Source organism: Verticillium dahliae, genomic scaffold (assembly GCF_000150675.1).
Source record: "Verticillium dahliae VdLs.17 supercont1.14 genomic scaffold, whole genome shotgun sequence".
NCBI classification, from domain to species: domain Eukaryota; kingdom Fungi; phylum Ascomycota; class Sordariomycetes; order Glomerellales; family Plectosphaerellaceae; genus Verticillium; species Verticillium dahliae.
The window spans coordinates 481,108-504,260 of record NW_009276945.1 but is presented as its reverse complement, the minus strand read 5'-3'; the positions used below and the strand labels follow the sequence as shown (position 1 = coordinate 504,260).

The following is a 23,153-nucleotide window of genomic DNA, read 5'->3' as shown; positions in this document are numbered from 1 at the left end:
ACGTAGTCGTTTCGCTCGGCCTTGCCCGTCCACGATGTCCGGCCTGCGAGTGGCCGGCACCTCTGCGCAGCACCAAACATGAGCATGTTCTAACGGTGGCAACAGAAGGGAAGACTCTCGAAGGGGGTGGGAGCTCACCGGAAATTGAACGTGCCCACGAGATAGCCGGCGCGAAGGAGCGCTTCAGCGACAGAGTCAACGATAGGATCGTCGTATGATCCGCCCATGGGCGCGTACGGGTGTGCAACGATGGCGGCGTGTCGTCGCCAGGGCGGGGCGTTGGGGACGGGGCTCAGCGCATGGCTGTGGTAGACGCGGCAGTCGAGGACCGTGTCGTCGTGGATGCTGGGGAGCGTGAAGTTCAACGTGGGCTCTGGGAGCATTGTGCGATCCTCTTCATACTGGTGCTCTCAGTGTTGGTGGGGGTGGGACGTGTGTGCAGCAGTGCGTGGCGGGGTTGAGCGTGTCGACAGAAGCAGAGGCGGGAAGCACGGGGAGAGTAAATGTCTTTTGTGACCTGATCTTCCAAGTCGAGGACCAGGGAGGCGGAAACTCGGAGGCGAAGCGGCAAGGTGCAGGAGGTCAAGGTCCGGTTGTGATACAATGGCTCACTAGGTACCTAGGTAGAGGGAGGAAAGCAGTGCAGGAAGCAGTGCAGGCGGGTGAGGGATGATAACGATAAGCCAGCTGGGTTGAAAGGTGGGATGACAAGGTTCAGCTTTGGGTTGCAGGTGACGTTGTGCTGCACTTGTGGAGGGGGCCTTGGGGGCCTGCAGAGAAAAGCAAACACAGGGGTGTGCACTGCCCTGAAGCTCCCCGGCATCCGGGTGCTCTGGCAAGTCTGGCAAGTCTGGCAAGTCTGGCAAGTCTGGCAAGTCTGGCAAGATCTGGGTTGGCCGCCCCTTGCACTGGAGCCCGACGGTGCCGTCTGTAGACGCAAACGAAGACAGCCCGCCCGACCCGAGGCAGGAGAGAAGTGATCCACGGGATCGACGGCAGCTATGGGCTGGCGCTGGCCTCGATGCCGCGCCTAAGAACATCCACAGACGTCACATTGTCCCGCCGCTGTCGAGGTAATTGGTGCCCAGGTGCTGAGGTTAGGTGCTGGGTCCGGTGCTGAGGTCAAGTACCTGGCAGGCCTGGGTACGTCAGTCTGCTCCCTGTTCCTGGCTGAAGACCCCACTGTCGAGCCCCTACCATGGCCTACCACCAAGCACCTGTGCTGGGTCCTCTGGTTGCTGCTCGGCACTGACATGCTGCCATACGAATCAAGGCGACGACGACAATGGGATGAGCTGGATCATGTCGTATTCTTCGGGATACTCGTTTCTATTCTCGCTTCTCTTTTCTTTTTTTTTTTCCTCTTCGTCTTGCTCGTTTACTGGGCCTTCTTCTTGGCCTCGGCCTCGGCCCTCTCTCGTCTCCTCTTCTTCCACGCCTTCAGCTCGTTCAGCAGGCCCATGATCAACGGAACGCCTACTGGCCCCAGCAGAGGCAGGTACACCGCAACCTTGTGTTCGTCGGGGAAGTACAGCTGCCCGACCATGCTCTTCTCGAAAAACGCCCGCTCCGCCTCGGCCTCGGCGATGCGCGCATGCTCCAGCCCTTCGAGGCCGCCGAGGCTCGCACACGCCAGCTCGAGGTGGCGCATCGTCTTGGCCACGCCGTCCGCGACGCTGCCGGGGATCGAGATGGACGGCAGGGCCTGCGAGACGCGCGCCAGCGAGCCCAGCGTGGACGACGCCCGCAGCAGAAGGTCCGCCGACCGGATGCGCGTCAGCGTCGACAGCCGGAGCGGCAGCGAGCCCGTCTGCGGCGTGCCCAGCAGGGAGAGCAGGTGGCCCGCAAACGTCAGCATCGGCTGCTTGAGGTCCGCGCTCGAGACGCGCGCCACGGCCGGCGGCAGTGCCTGCAGATAGACCGTGCCCCATTGCGGGATCAGCCACGACTGCGAGTTCTCCGAGCCCGGCTCGGTCCCGACCGTCTGGTTTCCGACGAAGAGCACAAAGTTAATCGTCGGTGCTCCGCCGATGGAAGGCGAGAGCGGCCACTCGGCGGCGTTGATGAAGCTGGCGAGATCGTCCTTGCCCAGCACGTCGGCTTGCGCACCCGGCGTCGCATACAGTTGCACCTGCGTGTCCATGGTGAAGTTGTGGATCGGGCTCAGCACGTCGAGCATCGGCTGCATGTAGTCCTGAATGGCCTTCTCAATGTCCCACGCGTTCGGCACGGCGCCATTTGTGAACAAGGAAAATGTCAGGTGGAATGTAGGCGCATAGCGCATCGATCGAGTGGTCCGCTTCGACAAGGACTCGGCCACTTCGGGTGAGAGGGCCTTGGACCTCGGCTCCGAGGCGCCGGGAGAGGTCGAGAGCAGGTAGGAGATGATGGACTGCTCCTCAGCGTACGTCGAACGTAGCTCATTGGCAATGTAGGAGGCGAGCGAGGATGTCGAAGACGACGCCGATGGGACGGCGCTCGGCGGGTACGTGACGTCGAGAACGGCCGAGTTTGGGTCGAGTGCCGCCGCAGTGGACTCGCCGGGCGTCAGGCGGATCGTCAGGGCGAGCTCTTGCTTGCCTTGTTTGTCGGCTGCATCATTGGAGCGTGGGGCTAGCTGCAGTCGTAGGTGGTGGCCGGAGAAGTCGTTTAGGTCGTCGAGCGCATGTTGCGTCTGTCGAAGGAGGTTCTGGGCCTCTTGGTCTTGCAGAGACGACGCCTCAATGGCGATGCTCAGCGGGAAGACAGGGCGACAGGCCTGCGTTGGAGGTTGTCAGTCGACAGGGAAACACATGGATCCAGAAGAGCCACGGCATGCCGCGGACAGACGACTCACCTTACCGTCAGCCCAGTCCAGCATGTCAGACAAGGGCAAGTTAGCCCGGTAAATAGACGTCGTTATCCACCATATTGGCACACCAAAACATAGCGCGATGGCCCAGAAAGAGAGAATGACGAAAGAGCGGCGTCGCACGTCCGAAGCCTTCTCAGGGGGCGGTTCTTTGGGGTTCTCTGAAGAGGCGTCTTCGCCCGTGGGTCCGGCGGCAGGCGGTGCCCCCTCCGCAGAAGTCTCGTGGAGAGAAAGCGAAGGGTTCTGGATGAGGTCGTCTTGGCTGGGTAGTGTCGCGGCCATGGTGACTCGACGAGGCCGTGGGCGGGCTGGTGGAGGGAGCGTACATAGGCGGTACACTCGATGCGACTTCTGGCCGTTTGACGACTGGAGCCAATGCGACGCGAGATCACATGGCGATAGTGCAGTGACGGAGACGATAAGCGCTTCACAGGGACGGGGAGGCAGTAGCGGCCCCGCTTTCGCCTTCCTCCACTGACTTGACCAAGGCCCACGTACCTACCTGAACGGGCAAGTACCTAGGTGGAGGCAGGAGGTACTGTATGTACCTGTACCATGGTATAAGGGACGCAAGAAACCCTAAAATCTTTCTCGAAGACAAAATGCACTGCAACCCAGAATGAACGTCAACAGGACCTCTGCCCACGGTCTTCTGTGAATATGGCGTTTCATGGACAGCACCTCCTCCCGTCACGATCGAGCACGGTACGCCAGGTGGTCCAAGAATTTATATGGCTCCAGCACCAGGTAAACGGGCCCCGATCACTGTGGTACGAAGGAAGATGGCCTCAGAGCGACAGACAATCTACACGCCAAATCGGATGACTCTGGACAACACAAAGCTGCGGCTTCGACTGGCTTACCTCCTATGCACCTTCAGGTCGTCTTGGGACACCGGCATCATCACATGTCCTGCGCTGCAGCGTTTCGTTCCCTTGAGATACCTCGGTGCTACCCCTCTCGTGACCCCAAAGCCAAGCAATCCTGGCCTCCAGGTTACCAACAACTGCAGACCGCCTCGAATGCTGTGCCCGTCACCGTCTTCTTCCCCCCATCTCGGGCTGGAGCGTAGCCCGGTCGTCGAGCGCTTCAAACGCGGAATCTTCTGCTCCATGTCCCATCGGACACTCGGCTGATCATAGCGCGCCGTAGGATCTTCTGCGGGACCAGGAACACTCGGACCGGGCCCGAAACCGAATCAACAAGGGCAAAGACGAAGCATACAACGATTCAGATGGGTGCGCTGTTGACTCCTGTCTTTCTGGCCACCTTTGATCGCCCGCTTTAGGCTTCTTCAGAGAACTCTCCGCGCAACGTGACATAGACCCCCCCCCCCCGTTGCGAGTCACTTACTCGATAGAGCAACACGTCGCAGCAAATCACCAACATGGCTCTCTTAAAAATTCGCTGAGAGTCGTCGAACCCCGCTGGCGGTGCCGAGGCTTCCATCCCAAAACGGTGTTCCAAGACCTGCAAGGTCTCCTGGATGGGCTGCGACGGCTGGAGAAAGCTGGGGTACCGCTGCTAGTGTCCTGCAACTCATGTCCCGTCGCCATGCAAGCGGCGCCCAATATAGGATTGTTGGCGAACGTTTGGTGCCAGTAGCGTGCACCAAGTACCACCAGCTGTGCTAGTCGTGCTTCGCCATGGCGTTCGATTGTGGGCACATGTCCACCGATATCCACTCTGCGAAGCTGCTCCTCGGCTGTCGTCACCGTCGACTCAACGTCAAATGCATTCATGGCCCCAGGAGACGGAATGGACCCTGTCCCCTGACACTAGACTTCAGGCTCACTCCTGATATTCGGACCCGCCGGCTTTCTTCCTTCAATCGACTTCCTGTAGCCTATAACCTCACGACCTCGTCCAATTGCTGTTCTCCCATCCGGGTCACGTCACTTTGTTCAGCGGAATAGTCTTTTCTGACAAAGCCTAGGCCTCCTCTGCCTTGCCTTGTCTCGAGTCACGTCCTGTGCCTGGCCGCCAACGTCCCGCGCTTCTGGTAGTCCGTGTCGCCGCCAGACCTTGTCGACGGGATCCACGCCTCTTACTCACTTGTGGCCCCCATCAAGAGTCCTTGACGACGTCTCTCAGACTCTGGGATCAACGCACAGTACAATATGCCTGGTACGTCCAACCCCCCCCGAAACGTCAGCACCTAATCTCGCGCCCTACCCAATGGCTGAAGCCTGCATGATTCGAGCCTGCTTGACGGTCCTCCAATTCGGTCCCCAGTGTACTGATTGATGACAGTCCCTCTCGCTGTCGCCCTGCCAGCCGCCGCTGCAGGCGCTGCGTACCTGAATGCGCGCATGTCTCTGTGGTACGATGTTCACCTCGTACAATCCGCCCTTCCAGCGACCTTGTCCGCCTTGTGGCGTGAGCGGACCGATCGTCTGAGTCCCTTCTACGTCCTCGAACGCCATGCCCAGAACAAGTCCTCCGCGAACCGTACCTTTATCATTTTCGAGGGCAAGTCATGGACATATGCTCAAGTATATGAAAATGTTCTTCGCTACGGCACCTGGCTGCGGGAGCGCCACGGTGTCAAGCCTAAAGACATCGTCGCTGTAGACTTCCAAAACTCCGATGTCTTCATCTTCATTTGGTTCGGTCTCTGGTCAATCGGAGCGAAGCCTGCCTTCATGAATTACAACCTCACCGGGAGTGCACTGGCTCATTGCATCAAGACTGCCACGACGTCTTTGGTGCTGGTCGACCCTTTGGTTGCCAGTAATGTGAATCAAGAAGTACGCAGCGAACTCGAAGCTGTCACCTTCGTGGAGTTCGACCCAACCACACTCGCAGAGATTGCTGCGACCGAACCTAGGAGATACCCTGACGCCGATCGATCCGAGGACAAGTACCAAAACATCGCCATTCTCATTTTTACTTCCGGCACCACCGGAATGCCCAAGCCTGCCATTGTTTCTTGGGCCAAGTGTATCGTGGGCGGCGTTTTCACATCTCGGTTCATCAGCAACAGCACTAATGATGTCTTCTACACGGTAAACACGACAGTCCTTCCCAACCCCCGCGGAAAGCTAACATGTGCACAGTCCATGCCGCTGTACCACAGCTCGGCTGCCATCCTGGGCTTTGGCAACACTCTAGAGGTCGGCGGCACGATTGCCATTGGGCGTAAGTTCTCGACCAAGACTTTCTGGTCAGATGTACGCACATCGGGCGCCACCATCATTCAGTATGTCGGCGAGACATGCCGCTATCTCCTCGCCGCTCCACCACAACTCGACCCCACGACAGGCGAGAACCTCGACAAGAAACACAAGGTTCGAGCAGCATTTGGAAACGGCCTGCGGCCCGACGTATGGAGTCGCTTCCGCGATCGCTTCGGTGTCGACACGATTGGCGAATTCTATGCCGCCACAGAGGGCACCTTTGGCACATGGAATCTCAGCCGAAACGATTTTGCCAAAGGTGCCATCGGTCGAAACGGCTGGATTTACAATGCCGTCATGGGCATGAATCTTGCCATTGTCGAAGTAGATCACGAACAAGGCGCGCCATGGCGAGACCCGAAGACAGGCTTCTGTCGTTCCGCTGGCACGAATGAACCGGGCGAGCTGCTGTGCCGTGTTTCTCCGACGGACATGTCACGTCGCTTCCAAGGCTATTACGGTAATCCAGAGGCAACGCAGAAAAAGGTGTTACGCAGCGTGTTCCGAAAGGACGACGCCTGGTTCCGCACCGGTGATATTCTCAAATGGGATGGCGAGGGTCGCCTCTTCTTCAGTGACCGCATAGGAGACACCTTCCGCTGGAAGAGTGAGAATGTCTCGACGCAGGAGGTCAGCGAAGCCATCGGCTCACACCCGGCTGTGCGTGAGGCCAATGTCTACGGCGTTGAGCTACCACACCATGATGGGCGGGCGGGGTGTGCGGCACTGGTGCTCGATGAGGGCCGTGGAATCGAGGCGAAGCCAGAAGACGCCCTCCTCAAGAGCTTGGCGGAACATGTCAAGAAGGCGCTGCCGAAGTACGCGTTGCCGCTCTTCCTGAGAGTCATGCCCGACATGGGAATGCAGATGACGGGGACGAACAAGCAGCAGAAGACGGGATTGAGGGGCGAGGGTGTCAAGCCAGGGGCTGGCGACGAGAGCCTAATGTACTGGCTGCAAGGGGATACCTACGTGCCCTTTACAGCAAACGATTGGCAGCAGTTGGATGGTGGGAGAGTGAAACTTTGAGCCGATTCTTGGTTAGGGAGGGATGATACCTTTTGCTTGATTAGCTAGTACTTGGCATCATGGGTTGCCGCTCATGTTAACTACATCTGTTTCCATTAACAAAGTACTTCGGCCATTGTTTGTTTGTTGCACAGGTATATTTTGCTTCTCGCAAATCCCAGAGCGTCGCTGTCTCGGCGGGGCCTAGTGGTGATGTAGGCTGAGGAAGCGGTGAGCAACCTGCCGTGGGAAATAGACCTAGATATGTTCATGACGGGTTTTCCTACCACTGACTTGAAACTCTGGCCTGTTGCCGACTCCGAACACAGCCTGCATCCATTTCGTAATGGCCCGCGGCACTACAACCTGGGCCCCGCCAGATGGGCCGATGTCGTAGGGTCAGTTCATGCATGGCAGGGGAAGTCTCCCGATGGTTACGCAAGGAAAGTCCGCAAACGCATCAGGGAGGCGTACTTTGACATGTTTGACGCGGAAGTAGGCCGGCAAACACCTGTACTCAGTCTATCGTGCATCCCGCCGCGCCAAACACGTTAGTCCGGCTACTAATAACGTCCCGGAGCTAGGAAGCCTGCTAGCCTGTGGACTAGATACTGGGAATTGCCTTTTCTTATAATTGATCCGCTTTCAAAGGTTTTGGAAGGATAGGTGAATATGAAGACCTCATATCACTGGCTGTGTGGCTGTACAAGACGTTCACCACCCTGACAGCTTGTTGATGATGGGAAACGCTGGGCTCCCATGATTCAGGAATTCGTAACACTGAGCGAGACCAGGAGTTTATTTCAGGGTTCGCTTGCGTGACTAGACCAGAAGACGAGCCTCGTTAGCTTAATGAACTTACTAGCTGCAGGCAAGGCAGGTTTATAACGAGACGTCAGATTATTCGCAACACGACTGACTTCGGACGAGGGAGTCGAGGTCTTTCTTGATAAGCCAAACTGATTTGCCCAGAGTTAACAAGCTTTACATCGGACAGCCCTTTCGTAACCTTCGCATTTTGTCACTGGTGTGCATACCCCGCAAGGATTATCCACAGAATCCCAGACATCGGACTTAATATATGAAAATGGGGCCTATAACGAAACTGTGTCCACGAACTGGCCAAAGAAAGGGTTCCGGCTGCCGCTGATACCGCTACTTGAGACCAGCTCCCGAAGCTCACGCTCCTCCTCTGATGTGATCTCTACCTTTCCAGAATCAAAGTTCTCTTCCAGATACTTGATCTTCTTCGTTCCAGGAATCACAATCACCTTGTCCCATTGGGCCACGAGCCATGCGAGGACGAGCTGGCCTAATGTACAACCCTTTCGTTTGGCAACCTGTTCGAATTTGTCCACGAGGACCAGGTTCTTCCGGAAGTTCTCGTCTTGGTATCTCTCCAGGTAGTGGCGAACATCGCCGGGCTCGAAGTCGTTTTTGGATCGGTACTTTCCGGTCAAGATGCCTCGTCCCAACGGCGAGTACGCAACAACAGCCACACCGAGTTCCTTAAAGGTATCGAGCAGGTTCGTCCCTGAAGGACCCTCAATGTCAAGCGTCCAAGGATTGTACTCAATTTGCACTGCTGCTATCGGGTGAACGGCGTGAGCTCTGCGAAGGGTCGCAGAGGAGACCTCCGAAAGCCCGAGATCCTTGATCTTTCCTGCTCTGTGCATGCATTAGTATTGTCTCAACCCCTCCTTCTAAGGGTGTCAAACTCACTGGTGAAGCTCCTTCATGGCCTGGACCGTCTTTTCGATCGCAACGCTGGGGTTCGCGCGGTGCATATAGTAAAGGGTCGATGCTCTCCACTCCGAGCCGGCGCAGGCTAGTCTCGAGGGATTTCTTGCAATTCTCTGGAGACGAATCCACGGTCATGCCTTCTATTCCCTTTCCAGAATCCTCGATAGCGAACTTAGTGGCGAGGAATATGTCCTTGCGGCGTTCAGGATGTAATTTAAACCATTTACCGATCAGGTCCTCGTTGTCGCCTTAGCTGATCGCCGTAGCTGATCGCCGTATCCCAGTTGACACAGCCGATCTCCCACGCCCGGTCGAGCACTTTGAACCTTTCCTCATCGGAACTGTCACAATATCAGTACTGTCTGCTTTCCTTCATGACATACAAGACGTAAAACTCACCCTCCAGCGCCATAACCATAACTTAGGCCCATGGCTCCGAACCCCATGGCCGGAATAGTAGGCCCATCACTCCCGATGGTCACGACAGGCTTGCGCGAGGAAGACATGCTGAAGAGTGCTAGACAGGACCGTAGATGAATGACGATTTCGCAAGAGTGAAACACTGCGCCATTGCCACCCAGGCTTATAACGTCCTCACATCACGCCTGTCGACCTCTGCTTGCACCCTTCATTGTGACATCGGATATAACGGGTCGGCCGCTCCATTAAAGTGCGGGATTCCTTCGGGCCTCCTGATTTGTGACACGACTCGTAGCACAGACTGTTCTTTTTGATCGGCACGACGGCCTAATACAGCTACTGTCCGTCTGCTTTTTCCTCACGGCCGGCGTGACATGAACTCCGTATGTCTCCCGTGCCGCTCGGATGTGGGTGCCGATCCCAGGCAATGGTTTCCAACACGAACACCCGCTTGGCACTCTTCATGTATGCGCTGGCCAGCGGTCAAAATGCTCCGGTGGAAGACAAAATGACAATGTGTTACTCCAGCGAATCTTCAGACAGCTGGGAAAGGCTCACGCCCATCAAGTCTGAGCTCTCTGCGTTACAATTATCGTGCGTTCAGTGAGTCATGACGACCTTGGGGTTGTGTTTCAGTGTTGTCAGTGTACACAGAACGAACTATGATGTTTGTTGCTGTCTTTGGCCATTCCTTGCTGGGCGAAGGTGATCGAGTCTGCTAATTGGGTATTGACCAGGGTGCCTACAAGTTGTGCAAGGCGTGCATAAATCTCGCAGCCACTCAGGTCGAGTGAGGCTGACAGTGCCATGAGATTGCAGAAAGCAATCCTGTCTTGTCAATTGAAACGTACCTGACGGCAACACGCCGAACAGGCTCCAGAGCAGAGTCATAGGAGCCGAGCAGTTCTGTCCACGGGAAGCGGCCACATACGCCAATAGGCACATGAACAATGTCTTTGACGTCTAGTCCAGCTTCGGCCAGGGGTCTTCGATTCCCTCTTGACCTACGCCGGTTTGTGTGCCCTGTTCATCATTGGAGCCCAGAGGCTGACACGCAGCGACAGCTTTCTCCCGTACATCGGGTACCACCATGTCCTCATGATATTCCTCGTCATATCTGTTACCCTGATATCGATCCTCATCGCTGGCTGCACCAGCGATAGTCTCGCCGGGATCTATCTCTTGTCTCTATCCTACGTCAGCAACCCAGAGCCATCCGCCAGCAACGTTGCCGCATCCATTGCAGAGGTTGCCGTCAACCGCACCTCAATGGAAATCAGGGCAGGTTATATGGGTATGTGCCTCCTGGTCAGCGGCCAGTCGATATGCTCGAAGAACTCGGGCTCTCTTGAGGCATTTGTGCGTCGCACAACCATTGGGGATGAATCAGGTGACCCGTTGAACCTCATCCATGCAGCGCAAAAGTTCCGTGACGAGACTGTCTTCGTCGCTCTCTTGTAAGATTCCTTCTAATTATGCTGCATGAGGGCAGCACGTTCGTATGCTACAATGATCTAAACTAGCTCTCTAAGGTTTATCTCGATTGTCGCCGCCATTGCTGCGATTCTCCTACTGGCCACCTTCCCGGGATGGCATGAGGACAACACAAGCAACGGATCGGAGAGAGAAGTGAAGCCATTTCCTTCCCGGGTAGTCTCGAGAGCTGCGTTGGGTTGTCTGGTTGTTTCCTGTGTCCTGACTCTCTTGACGGGCTTCTGGCAGCATCTGTCGAGCTCCTCTGCGACAACCATGGTCAAATTCTTCACGTACGGCGTGGCGACGGGACACGTTGGAGCTGGTGCAATGGCGCTTGGGTGGCTGGCTACGTTCTTTCTCATCGTTGCTTGTATTGGGCTTCTCGTCATGATCCTCTCCATTTCCGTGCTCTCCAATATGGTCGGATGAGCCCTATGTCCTACCTTAGCTAGCCCAACTACTACCAGACGAAGTCGTGACAGACACTTTGCGGCTCAACGATGTCATGAGCTTGTGCATGGTGAGGCCTATGGCTGCCACGACCAGAAGCATGATGAGCACGATTGAGACTGAGGCCTTGATGCCTCCAGCCAACTTTGACGTCCACACCGGGCCGATTACGGCCGTGAGCACTGCTGCTGCGAGTGCAATGACGATACTGATGTGCCAAAAGCGCCCAAACATCCCACGAAGACTTCCGAACCATCTAGCTATCCTGTCTACGTTAAAGGCGATGACGATGAGGGGTATAGAAATCGTCAGGCCGATGGACACTATAATGTCTTCGTGTCAGTCAGATTTTCACAGCTTGCGAGGGGTGACCTTACGTATATATGTGAGCATGTAGCCAAAAGGTATCTTATCGTCTTCATCGCGCCGGAACCCATTGCTGTCGATGGCAAAGATTGCTGCGATGAACGACACGGGCAACTGGTACTGTGTCAGCTCTCGTCACATCAGTGTGGATGCGCGAAAGAACTCACAAAAATGATCGTGACCACAGTAAAAACAACCACCGTCTTTCCCTGGCGAGCTGTGTCTCTAGCTGACTCTCGCGCATACCACGCCTCTGTCAGACTAGCCTGTTTCTGTTTCAGGTCAACGAGGCGATGCAGCTTGATCTGGGTCAGCATATTCATGTGTCCAGGGCATCGGAAATTGCGTGATACGGACCGTCTTCTCTGCCTTTGATGCCGCCTGTTCCATCTGCTCGATCCTCTGCAGGTGACTTTCGAGGGTTTTCGTGTTGACATGTGCGGACGCCGAGGCATTCCGGTCGGATTCTCTAAGTGTTCTGTTCATGTCCTGAACGACGCTCTTCTGATCCGTCAACACAAGCTTCAATGTGTGTAATTCATCGAGAATATCATCGAGTTCGATCATCAGTTCCGTCTCGCTAGTGATGTCCATGATATCCTCCGTCACAACGCCCTCCTTGAACTCGCTGACCGACCCCTTGAAGTTTCTCAGGTAGTTCGCGACTTTATCGCTCTGAAGACACAACAAATCAGAATATACATTCATTGCGATGATTCATTCCACTTACCGCTTGACCGATGGAGTTTTCGAAAAAGTCTAAAAACAGATAGTCCTCGCTCACTTGATGCGGATCAAACAAGTCAACACAACACGTTGTTATGAGCCCAGCTAGCTCAAAGACCGACTCCACAGCGCTCCTGTTCTGCTTCAGAAGGTGCCGGTTGACAATTTGGGACACATTCAAGGGATCGTCAAGCTTAAGCTCAGGCCAGGTACCGTCCGCCCAATTACGACTCGGTTGAGATGCCCTGGGCTCTTTTGAGCTGTGACCGCCGATCATCATGGGGCGATAGCCCATGCCTCGCTGGCGCACCAACGAGGCGTGAGGGTTGTGAACCATTCCGCTGAACCACTTGATGTAGAATCCGGGCTTCGAGGTCTCAGCAGTAGGCATCTCTGCCTGTCTCTGCCGCTTGGTCTCCCAAGAGTTCCATCGGACGGGGCAGCATGTGATTATCGTGTCTTGAAAGCTGTCAGTGCCTCCCGACCTCATGTCGTGACGTATTTCATACCTTCGCCTAGGATCCATAACCATAGCTGGTCCACCATAAAAATCTTGGCCCGGGAATCTTTTGTATATCGATAGACGACCTGATCGTTGTCCCTGTTTGAAGATGCTTCGATGTCGGCATATACATATTGGTCCAATGTGCGACGTGGTTGCAGATCAGATGTGCCAGAGTTGAAGTAGCCCCTGAAGAGATGTTCGTGGAGGTTCTTCTGTGGAGGATCTATGCGAGGGCCTTGTTGTTTTGGCTTCATTCTAGTTTTACGTTCGACTTTGGGCTCGGGTTCTGATTCTTGGCCCTTTCTGGGCGACCCTGACCTTTGTGCTTCAGAATGATTGTCTGAACCAGGTTTGGGAGCGGGTGATTTGTTAGTGTTAGCTGTCATTAAATTATGTGAAGTGTGTGATTGTTGGCCTTCGCTTCGGGAGAATTGACTGGGTGGTGGCGGAGATCGGCGTTCGGCACCAGAAAGCGTGCTGCGGTGATCCATTGTCTGAGGTATGGTTCCTTCCTGGGGAATCGTTACACTTGGCTCTCGCTGTATGCTATTATTTCTGGAGAGTGAAGCAGCTTGCTCTCCAGCCTGCTCTGGTGATTGTCTCTCTATGTCTTGTGCGATTGCTGATTTGGCGCTCGACCGTGAATTGTGGCGCAGGACAGTACCAATCTTGCCCAAGGCTGAGATGAGAGGATTTTCAACAGCTGCATTATTACTGCTTGGGGTTGCCGGTCTGGTTCGGCTGGCTGGTGCCTCATCTGATGACTTGCGAGTTCGCACGCTGATTGCTGGAGGTATCGGGACGCCCAGCCGAGCCGGAAGTTGAAGGTTCCTTGAGCTATTTGGACGATCACGAGCTCTTGCCAGTGCAGCCTCCACAGCTTGATGTCCAGCAAAGGTTTCAAAATGTAGAAATGGGACCTGAAAAGGGGGTCAGATCACTATCGCCAGTCTGACACACCAGAATAGCTCACGAAAGCGACAATGCTGTCAGTGTTTCCGGTAAAGCCCTGTTTGGTGAGCTTGGTTAAAGACTTGGTAACAAATGCAGGGTCTGTTGGTCGAGGGGTCACGTACTGGTACTCGACGGCATTGAGATCTCAAGACTGACGTCTTGGATGCTCGCGCTCTGGGTCTGCTGCCTTTTTGCTGCCTTGAGAGTTCCATCTCAACCTTAGAATCATCGTACATCTCAGCAGATATACCACCTTTCTCGGCTGTCAGCCGCCTGATTAGTCCCTGTTTGGAAGTCAATGAGAATTGCCCACGCATATCTGCCTTCAGACGCTTACCTCAACCCATACCATCTGCGAAATTGAATGAAATTAGTATCGGTAACCTAGTATCGAGCTTTTGACCACCTACATTATTGGATGGTAAGTGGTACCATGTATAGCTCGGATCTCGGCCATCAAGACGGCTTCGAATGGCGCCTGGACCATGGCTATACAGGAGCTCATACACCGATGCCGTCTTGGGCACCGACTGCTCGTGTTCTTCTCCATTCAGGAAAAAATCTGTAATGATGGCGTTGAAGCCCTGGCAAGCGGTCAACTTATCGCGCTCGTGCTCGGCCGGCGTTGGAGGAGGCTTGAGAACCGTGAAGGTGGCCTCCGGCTCGTCTGCCGGCCCAGCCCCTCGTACTTTTGGCCCTTGCAGCACCCTGTCTCCGTTGAGAAGCTCAAGCATCTCGAGATTCCCATCCGCAAGGTCAAGAGCCGAGAAGCCGCCAGACGCCCACACGCGAATACTGGCCCCATGCTGAAGCAGGAGCTTGGCAGCTTCGATGTTCCCCGCAGCGACAACTCTGAAAAGAGGCGTCGCGCCGTTGAAGTCTCTCAAGTCCACTTTTGCTCTTCGCTCGAGTAGCATCCGCATCATTTCAACGTCGCACAGCTCCGAGGCCAGGTGAAGCGCAGTCGGGGGGTCCTCTGAAAGGTAAGCGTCGGGATCCGCGCCGCGGTCGAGTAGCAGCTGGGCCACGGCCAAATCTTGGCTCCTCACAGCGAAGAACAAAGCATCCCTCTCGTCTGTGCTTAGAGCTTGGATATCTGCTCCATAGTCGAGGAGGAGTCGCGCGATGTGGACGTTGCCTCGAGACGCCGCTTCATGCAGGGGCATTCTGCCGCCGGCATCTGCATCGGCGAGAGCATGATGGGCTAAGAGGAACCGCACCACCTCGGTTCGTGACCCCTCGATGGCTAGGAATAGGGGCCTTCTACCATCAGGCGTTGTCGCTTCGATGTCGGCATTTGCCTCGACGAGAGCTTCTACGGCCCCATCATGATGTGATAAGATGGCCAAGTGCAGTGCGCTGAGTCCGTCCTGGTTTCGAATGTCGATATCTGTCGTGTAGTATTGCGTCAGGCGCCTCAGGTCCTCGTCGTCGGCTGAGGCAGCAGCTTGGAGTAACTGCTCGGTTGACGGTGGATCCGCCATGCCGGCGGTGGCTGGCTCGCCCGTGGACTCCATTGTCAAGGGCCCTGATAAACCCTGGGGATCTCGTTGGGCGGAATCGAGTTACCAACTGCTTGCAAGCATCTATCCTCAGCCAAGATCAATAATTACAACAAAGTTTACGGGCAAGATACATGTGATGGGGTTGCTGTGGTTGAGCGGTGGAAAACATCGAATGGCTGGAGAGCAATTTCAGGCTGTGCTGCAGGGGTATGCAACCGAAATAGAACGCCCGCGTCGTGCAGATTGCTGACCCAAGATCACCCCGGTCCCTTCGCATGTGGCACGCTATCGGCCAAGCCAATACCATTATTGACCTGTTCTGGTAGAGGCGTACGGCTGAAATGTCTTCTCCTTGGTTTGTGGTAGGTGGAACTCAAGACAAGAGCCTTGAACTCATAACGGATGCTTAGACAATACATGTGAAGCTATCCTGGCTGTGTTGATGGTGTATTTAAGTCCTGCGATGCTTTCATCCCCTAAGAACGTGGGACAGCCTGGATGAGTTTGTGTTGGGGCGGTTGGATAGCAGAGTGCTGTGGGCGATATCCGCAGTCAAGCGTAAGGTATGGGGATTGAGATTATCTGCATTTTGGCCTTTTGCAAGCCTTACATACACGCTCCCGCAATCTCGAACCCCCAAACTAGCCTTCTAGGGCAACGTGTTGATATGGTTCCGTAGGAGCCTTCTGAAACAGCCTCTATCTCTCTATACATAGTGGTTCGTAAAGATTTACTTGTAAGATATCATTGCTTATAATACAGTTTTTGCCGTCATTTTATCAGTGCGATTTGCCAGAATGTAGTAGAGGGCTTCTTGATATTTCATCACATGATGCTTAGCAACTTGTTGTCGGTGCTTGATTTGGAGCAGAGTGAAGAGGTCTTTCACACGTGGTCCGCAGCAATAGAATATAGATATAGGGTCGGAATTCATCTGCATTCTGGCCCTCCGCAGCTTGGAGGGCCCTTTAAAGTCCTCATACACACGTTCTCGTAGTCCCTAGCCCCTGGTTAGCCCGCTGGTCTGTGGCTCGCAGGGGACTCCTGGCGGCCGCAGAGGATAGCCCATGTGATATCAGATTTCTAGATAAGTTGATGATATACTCTTCCTCACAGATGAGAACCTAAATCTTCCTAGGCTCTGTTCCATATGCGGGTTGAACGGGAGAGCCCCCTTTCCCTTGGTTTAGCTCGTTCGGCTTTCGATCGAGTGGGCTTTAAAGCGACTCGTACGAGAGCGAGTGTCGGCTCCACTTCCATGGTAATAAACTGCCAAGTAGGAAGGCAATAAAAGGCAACAAATGCCCAACCAGAGTATCAAAAAGAGTCAAGGCTGTTGAGTAGGAAGTGGTCGGTAAGTGCATAGTCAGTGTGCGGCTTAGTTTTGGACTTTGATGCCCGAAGCTCGACTGCGCAAGGCGCCAGCCGCTGTAAAAGGCCCCAGGTAAGGTAGTGGGATGTCGATCTCCGCAACTAGCGCCATCGGGATCTTTGCACCTTGTTCTCTCCGATTCGGCTTCGTCTCTCTTGCCGCGATAGAGCTATCTGCATCAGCGGCACTCACAAAGAAAAATGGCGCAGGTCTTCCTCTGATGTCACGACTGCACGCCAACAGCAACACGCGACATCTCGTCGTTTTAGCATCGCATCAACACGCGCGTGGCTATCTCATCACCAAAACCATGGCCCCCTTCACGCTTCGTTGGGGCATCATCGCCACTGGCCTGGTTGCCGAAGGTTCGTCTCCAAGACCACAACTCCTGCTTTTTAAGGACATATTCGCCTCGACCGTGGCAGTGACTGATAGATGTAGCTTTCGCCAAGGACCTTCAGACTAGCCCCGCAAGCCGCGGCGTCTCCGACGTCGAGCACAAAATTGTAGCCGTGTCCTCGTCGCGTGACAGCAAAAAAGCGGAAGCTTTTCTCGCGAAGATCAAATGTCCGCCTCATGAAACTAAGACGTATGGCTCGTACGCCGAGCTAGTCGCTGACCCAAACGTCGACATTGTCTACGTAGCGACGCCGCACTCACACCACTTCCAAAACGCCATGCTCGCCATCCAGGCACATAAGCATGTACTCTGCGAAAAGGCCCTGACCGTGACCGCCGAGCAGACTCGCCGGCTTGTCCAAGCCGCCCGCGAGAAGAATGTCTTCCTTATGGAGGCCGTCTGGACGCGCTTCCAACCTGTTAGCGTCAAAGTGCGGGAGCTTATCGCCTCGGGCGAGATTGGCGTCGTCGAACGTGTTTTTGCCGATCTCTCATTCAACTACTCAGCCGAAGAGGAAGGAAAACTCACATTCCCAGACGTTCATCGCAAGGTCAATCTAGAACTAGCCGGGGGTGCACTGCTCAACTTTGGCACTTACGCCCTGACCTGGGTCTTCCAAGTTCTCTACCATCTCCAGCCAGAGGCTGAAAAAGAGGGGCCCGAGGTTATTTCCACGATGAACAAGTACTTTACCGGCACTGATGAAAGCACCGTTGTCGTTTGCCGGTTCCCAAAACACAAGACAATCGGCATCGCCACCACGAGCCTCCGTAGCGCCAGCGACCCCTCAGAAACTGGCAAGGCCACATCCATTCGCATACAGGGCTCCAAGGGTGAGATTGCTATGGCGCACCCCGCCTACTGTCCGCCCGGCTACCGCGTCCTCAGGAATGGAGCCCGAGAAGAATCAGAACTGATAGAGTGCACCTTTCCCAAGGACGACGGCCGCGAGGGCTGGGGCCACGGGTTCTTCTGGGAGGCGGACGAGGCCGCGAGGTGCATTCACGACGGCAAAAAAGAGAGTTCTACTATGCCACTGCATGAGAGCATTGCCATTATGGAGGTCATGGACGAGACGTTGCGTCAGGGCGGCGTGACGTATCCTTCACTCATCACAAGTCACGAGTTCGATGCGATGAGCCCTCTCAACACGGGTAGGGCTTAGCTGGAAGATGAAGATGCAGCATCGGCTGCATGAGAGCGAGCCTAGGGGTTGACTGGTAGGGCCTCGATCTCCTGGAGATCTAAAATATGAAGAAAGATACTGCTTTCTGTGGGGACATGTCCCTGCTCGCCTGAGATGGTCAGTGAAGGCACTATCTGGTTCTGCAGAACGTTGGCGGTCGATCGGTGCAGTATTGAGAATATGCACTTGTTGAACCAGGTAGCCAAGTATCAGAGGCTGGGTTGTCGTATGCCACCGCGAACCGCAGTGGTAAGTCTGGTATTCGGGTCACGGGCTGCCAGATCAGAACCGTTCCCAAGTTGGTAGTGGATGGCCGAATCAAGGTGCGGTCCTGCACGTGGCGCATAAAGTTGTTGATCTTCTTAGCTGTGATACTAAATACCCAGTTAGCTAACCCGATTAGGCCCGAGCCATGGGTTGTGGTAACACTGAGAACCTCTCAGGCTCGACGTCTCGTCTCAGGGCGGCAATCCAGGGCCCCGAAGGAGCATTGTCGACAGGCTGCGATATCGCACTCATGCAACGGCCCCCCAAAACTCTCTCGGGAACCCCCAAAGAGGCGTCAAAAGCCAAGCACAAGCGTCGATGATGTGCTGGAGCTTCTGGATGACATAATGGGGCGGGGACGTGGAGGTGTGGCCAATGGCAAGACGTCCGCAGCACGCAATCGGGCGCCATGCCTCATGGGGGTGGCACGCCAATGGAGGGGCAGGCGAGCTTGAGACGCGGGGCATTCTGCTTGATGCGTGATCCAAGATGAAGGCGATGGAGGAGCTGAATGAACGGGCAAGTCATGGTGAGACGGCTGAGAAAGTAACATATGGTGAAGCTGAAGACTATGTGAAGGAAAGGCATCCCAGAACTGTAGAAGCGCAGCTCGAAGATGACAGTGTCAGGCGCGCGTGCGGGCAAGAACGACCTGGAGGTTTCGACTGATATCATGGAGGGGCAAAATGAGGGGCAGCAGGAGGGTGGAGGGAGGGAGGGCAGGCGCATTCGCCAACACAAGGACTCCCGCGGGTGATGTGACGACGAGAATACAAGGCGGCCGTTTCACTGGAGGACGGCCTCTAATCTCTCGCCTGGGTCCGTGGCCTGCCTCACCTCGAGGCCAAAGACCGGCCTTGGCTGGCCTGACAGACACAGGCACAAGCACAGGGACGACGGCGCTAGGGACGGATGCCGTGTCAGGCCAGAAAGCACGCGAACGGGACGCTGTGAAGGCTGATGTGGCTGTTCTCAATGGATGATTCTTGGGTTATTTAATTGCGCAACCGTCCCCCCCCCCCACGTCTGTCTACTCTTCCTTCCAGTCTTTTGCCTCTCCTCTCATACCCCCCTCCTCTACACCCAAAACCACATCACACTCACACAACCATCACAATGGCTGACTCCCGCCCTGCTCCGTATGTTCTGCTTCCATGCCCCCACCGTTGGTGCTCACGTTCTCCTTTCCACGAGACACTCGTTTTCTGAGAAGGAACGGCGCTGGCCTCGCTTGCAGCCATGCAGCTAACGTTTCTGCGGCAGTCTTCGCCTCGGCAGCATCGCGCCCAACTTCCAGGCCGACACGACCAACGGCCCGATCGACTTCCACGAATTTGTCGGCGACAACTGGGTCGTCTTCTTCTCGCACCCCGAGGACTACACCCCCGTGTGCACGACCGAGCTCGGCGCTTCGCCAAGCTCGAGCCCGACTTCACCAAGCGCGGCGTCAAGCTGATCGGCCTCTCGGCCAACACGCTCGGCAGCCACGAGGGCTGGATCAAGGACATTGACGAGGTGACGGGCTCGTCCGTCAAGTTCCCCATCATCGCCGACAAGGAGCGCAAGGTCGCCCTCGCCTACGACATGATCGACCACCAGGACGCCACCAACGTCGACGAGAAGGGCACCGCCTTCACCATCCGCTCCGTCTTCATCATCGACCCCAAGAAGACCATCCGCACCATCCTCTCCTACCCCGCCTCCACCGGCCGCAACTCGGCCGAGGTCCTTCGCATCGTCGACTCGCTGCAGACCGGCGACAAGCACAAGATCACCACCCCCATCAACTGGGTCCCCGGTGACGACGTCATTGTCCACCCCGCCGTCAAGAACGAGCAGGCCAAGGAGCTGTTCCCCGAGTTCCGCATCGTCAAGCCCTACCTGCGCTTCACCCCTTTGCCCAAGGAGAAGGCGACCGTCGCGTAAGTGGCCACGAGTGGGCTGCCGTCTGGGGGCGCTTTGTCGGGCCGCCGTGATGGAAACGGAAAACAAACGAACCAGGCCGTGGACGAAGCGAGCGCCGCCCCAGACGGGCGACGGGTGCGCCGGGGGCAGGGAGCAACGGCCATGTTTGTGTTGCATACTTTCTAAACGTCCTACTATATATATCCCCTCCCGATGAGATTTGGATGTGCGACGTAACTTGCCGTCTCCCTGCAAGAGAAATGAAAAAAGCGATGAATCTCAGTGGCTGTTCGCACCGTGATGTGATGTGACGTGACAATAACTACCAAAAAGGCCAAACTCAAGTTACGCCCTGCGACCCTTCGCTGAATGAGAACCCCGCCAATGCTGTGACGTGCCAAAATCTTGGTCCGGCGGGCGGGTTGCACCGAAAAGAAAACACATGAAAATTCGGTACGGTGCTCCCGCTGAGCCAATTGCGCGCCGCCGCGTTACATTCGGCTTGGCTTCCCCGGCCGCCGAGGTGCCGCGCCTCACACACCCACGGACGGGCGGGACAAGTCAGGGGGCAAGGACCGGCCCGATTACAACGATACTTGCCCGCCTCGCCACGTAAGAAAAAAAAGCGAGTCACGACCGATGAACAGTAAGAGAGGGATCGCCCGCTCCAAGTTGGAGAGAGAGTGAGGCGGAGGTGGAAGAGGAGAAGCAGAAGGGGGGGGGGGGGTGCTCGTCCGAAGGGGGTGTCTCCGCATGCCGTTGCCCAGGGCCACGGCCGGGCTACGGCTCCGTACCGAATTTGAATGTGGCAGGGTTTCGCTCGCGATGCTCCCGCAGGCCAGGCCAAGAACTTGTCAGGGGCCAGGGGCCCCAAGGGCCGTGAGGTTTGTTTCCCGCCCGTGTTCATCCAAGTTGTAGGGAAACCCTCTCCCGAACCATGTCGACAGGTCGATTCCCCTCCTGCGCAGGTGCCTGGCGCCTGGCGCCTGGCGCGTGCGGTGTACATGTACAGAGTGGTGTTCCCTCGCACAGCGGCATGCGGTGTGCATGCCGCGGGTGCGAGACGAGGAGCGGTATCTAGTCCCTGTCACCCATGGCTGACTGGCTCCAGCCCCCTGCGTCTACGTCGGCTGTCTGTTTGCCTCCAATCCACGCGTGCCCCTGTCTTTCGTGACGGGTTACTGGGCCAGACGGCTGGGGTCAGCAGGTTGGGCCGCGGATCAGCAGGAGCGCGTAGTCAGCGAGTAAAACAGTGCATATTCGGGAATCGACGTGGGACGGGGCATCTGCAATTGCGACGACGACAGCTGCTGCCAAGAGCTCATATATATCATATGTACCTTAGGTAAATACAAACGGATGACGGAAGAGTTACGCGCGAAAGCGCAGCCATGTCCGTGTGAAAGGCGACAGTTGACAGATGACAGAATAGGCAAGGCAAAAAAAGGGGAAGAAGGGGCCGCTAGAAGGAGGAAGACGGGTTTGAAACGAAACACCATGTGGGCAGCGAAAAATAGCAAGGGGGGGGGGCGGCCCCGAAATAATATGGGATGGGGGCGAAATGAAGGGTCCGTCTGATGTTGGGCTCGGTGTGGCATTGCGCGAAGGGTGAGGTGCGTCTTTTTTCGGACCGCAAACAAGCCGATTCGGTTGATCGAGATATGCCAGATGCCGTACCTAGCTGGGCCCCTTTCCCTTTCATCTGTACGATCCATGTTCTACCGTCCATGTCTGGCCCCTCGCAGCACGGGATGCGTGTGACGACCGCCCAGTGACGGGCGCTTCGCCTGCATACAAATCTCGGATGAGGTAGTCCACACGTCCACTCATATGAGGCGGTGGGCCGGCATCGATCAGATCGGCCAGGTGTCTGTTTGGATGAACGTGTCGTTGGTCGCAAGAGCGCCAACCCAGCCCAATGCCCAAGACACAGTGGCTTGAGTGGATGGCTGGATTGCTCAATGTTTATTCAGTTGGCGTCAGTGAAGTTTCTACAGGCTGGACCCGGTGGTCCCTGTTGCTGACTCGATTGCTGATGGGTTGCAAGGTACCTTGATCCCAAAGACACCTATGTACGGTGTGTACCTAGGTACTGTAGGTAGGTAGGTAGGTAGGTGGGACAAGGTATACTTTACTAGACTTGCATGTATATCTTATTCGAATACCTATCTGGAAGTGACACCTTGCTTCACCTCCGTACTACATGCTTCGCTCATGGCAGATACACTGTATGCGCAAGGCAAGCTTCGTCAGACGAGGTAACAGGCGAACGGTTCTCTCCAGGAAGTGCAGGACAACACCAGTCACGCACACCGGACAGTCGGGAACGACAATGCCATGCACCCCACCGAAAACGACGCCATTGGTGATGAACAGCATGGGCGCGCCACGCAGAAACAGGCCAGAAGTCATCGAACAAAGGCACGGAGGCAATAGATCAGGAGCGGCCAGGGGTTCTCGTGTTCAGGCGCCGCCCGAGCTACCAAGCCACCGTCGCTTCTGGGGGTGTGTTCCTCGCTGTGAGTGGTCCCCAAAGGTGCGGGTACCCCTCGTCTCGGGCTCCTACTATGCCTGCCCTATTGGATTGGATGAATACTTGACCCTCTTCTTTCCCCGTTTTGCTCGTTCGACTTTCTCATTCGCGCCTCCGTGCGCTCGCTCATCCTAACAAAGTTGTCCTCGCAGCCCTGGCAGGCGTACTGTACCTGACAGGGCGGATGCAAACCGAGAGAGAGCTAAGTAGACAGGGGAGTGCGGTACTCTACGTGTGCGGTAGGTACCTTAGCCAGGAGGCGCCATAAGGCGAGGCAGGTGGATAGACCGACGGACACACATAAGGT

General features: G+C 55.8%; 9 protein-coding genes across 9 annotated transcripts in view; 4 read left to right on the top strand and 5 right to left on the bottom strand.

Moving 5' to 3' along the window:
• Positions 1-383, bottom strand: part of VDAG_06759 (uncharacterized protein) — a gene marked incomplete at both ends in the record, with an annotated part of 1,498 nt that extends 1,115 nt beyond the window's left edge. Inside the window, one exon of the mRNA XM_009659463.1 lies at positions 139-383. Coding sequence (XP_009657758.1) covers positions 139-383 — 245 coding nt within the window. The remainder of the gene's footprint in view (positions 1-138) is intronic.
• A 995-nt stretch (positions 384-1,378) lies between these two features.
• Positions 1,379-3,133, bottom strand: VDAG_06758 (uncharacterized protein; the record flags this gene model as incomplete). Its single annotated transcript, XM_009659462.1, has 2 exons — positions 1,379-2,758; positions 2,837-3,133. The coding sequence occupies 2 exons, from the start codon at positions 3,131-3,133 to the stop codon at positions 1,379-1,381; spliced, it is 1,677 nt and encodes a 558-aa protein (XP_009657757.1).
• A 1,838-nt stretch (positions 3,134-4,971) lies between these two features.
• VDAG_06757 (fatty acid transporter protein) lies at positions 4,972-7,173 on the top strand (the record flags this gene model as incomplete). The annotated part of the gene is made up of 3 exons (XM_009659461.1): positions 4,972-4,978; positions 5,105-5,859; positions 5,911-7,173. 3 exons carry the CDS (start codon positions 4,972-4,974, stop codon positions 7,057-7,059), a joined length of 1,911 nt encoding a protein of 636 aa, XP_009657756.1. The 3' UTR covers positions 7,060-7,173.
• Positions 7,174-8,132: 959 nt separating this feature from the next.
• Positions 8,133-9,287, bottom strand: VDAG_06756 (aldo-keto reductase yakc; the record flags this gene model as incomplete). The annotated part of the gene is made up of 4 exons (XM_009659460.1): positions 8,133-8,706; positions 8,761-8,892; positions 9,009-9,122; positions 9,181-9,287. The coding sequence occupies 4 exons, from the start codon at positions 9,285-9,287 to the stop codon at positions 8,133-8,135; spliced, it is 927 nt and encodes a 308-aa protein (XP_009657755.1).
• A 729-nt stretch (positions 9,288-10,016) lies between these two features.
• Positions 10,017-11,161, top strand: VDAG_06755 (uncharacterized protein). The gene is made up of 2 exons (XM_009659459.1): positions 10,017-10,658; positions 10,734-11,161. Exons 1-2 carry the CDS (start codon positions 10,300-10,302, stop codon positions 11,104-11,106), a joined length of 732 nt encoding a protein of 243 aa, XP_009657754.1. The 5' UTR covers positions 10,017-10,299; the 3' UTR covers positions 11,107-11,161.
• VDAG_06754 (uncharacterized protein) lies at positions 11,122-12,765 on the bottom strand (the record flags this gene model as incomplete). The annotated part of the gene is made up of 6 exons (XM_009659458.1): positions 11,122-11,450; positions 11,505-11,607; positions 11,661-11,759; positions 11,851-12,168; positions 12,224-12,678; positions 12,729-12,765. 6 exons carry the CDS (start codon positions 12,763-12,765, stop codon positions 11,122-11,124), a joined length of 1,341 nt encoding a protein of 446 aa, XP_009657753.1.
• Positions 12,766-14,062: 1,297 nt separating this feature from the next.
• VDAG_06753 (26S proteasome non-ATPase regulatory subunit 10) lies at positions 14,063-15,195 on the bottom strand (the record flags this gene model as incomplete). Its single annotated transcript, XM_009659457.1, has 2 exons — positions 14,063-14,084; positions 14,186-15,195. 2 exons carry the CDS (start codon positions 15,193-15,195, stop codon positions 14,063-14,065), a joined length of 1,032 nt encoding a protein of 343 aa, XP_009657752.1.
• A 1,670-nt stretch (positions 15,196-16,865) lies between these two features.
• On the top strand, positions 16,866-18,120 carry VDAG_06752 (NADP:D-xylose dehydrogenase; the record flags this gene model as incomplete). Its single annotated transcript, XM_009659456.1, has 2 exons — positions 16,866-16,920; positions 16,997-18,120. 2 exons carry the CDS (start codon positions 16,866-16,868, stop codon positions 18,118-18,120), a joined length of 1,179 nt encoding a protein of 392 aa, XP_009657751.1.
• Positions 18,121-19,524: 1,404 nt separating this feature from the next.
• On the top strand, positions 19,525-20,334 carry VDAG_06751 (1-Cys peroxiredoxin B; the record flags this gene model as incomplete). Its single annotated transcript, XM_009659455.1, has 3 exons — positions 19,525-19,547; positions 19,672-19,795; positions 19,861-20,334. 3 exons carry the CDS (start codon positions 19,525-19,527, stop codon positions 20,332-20,334), a joined length of 621 nt encoding a protein of 206 aa, XP_009657750.1.
• Positions 20,335-23,153: the final 2,819 nt, after the last annotated feature.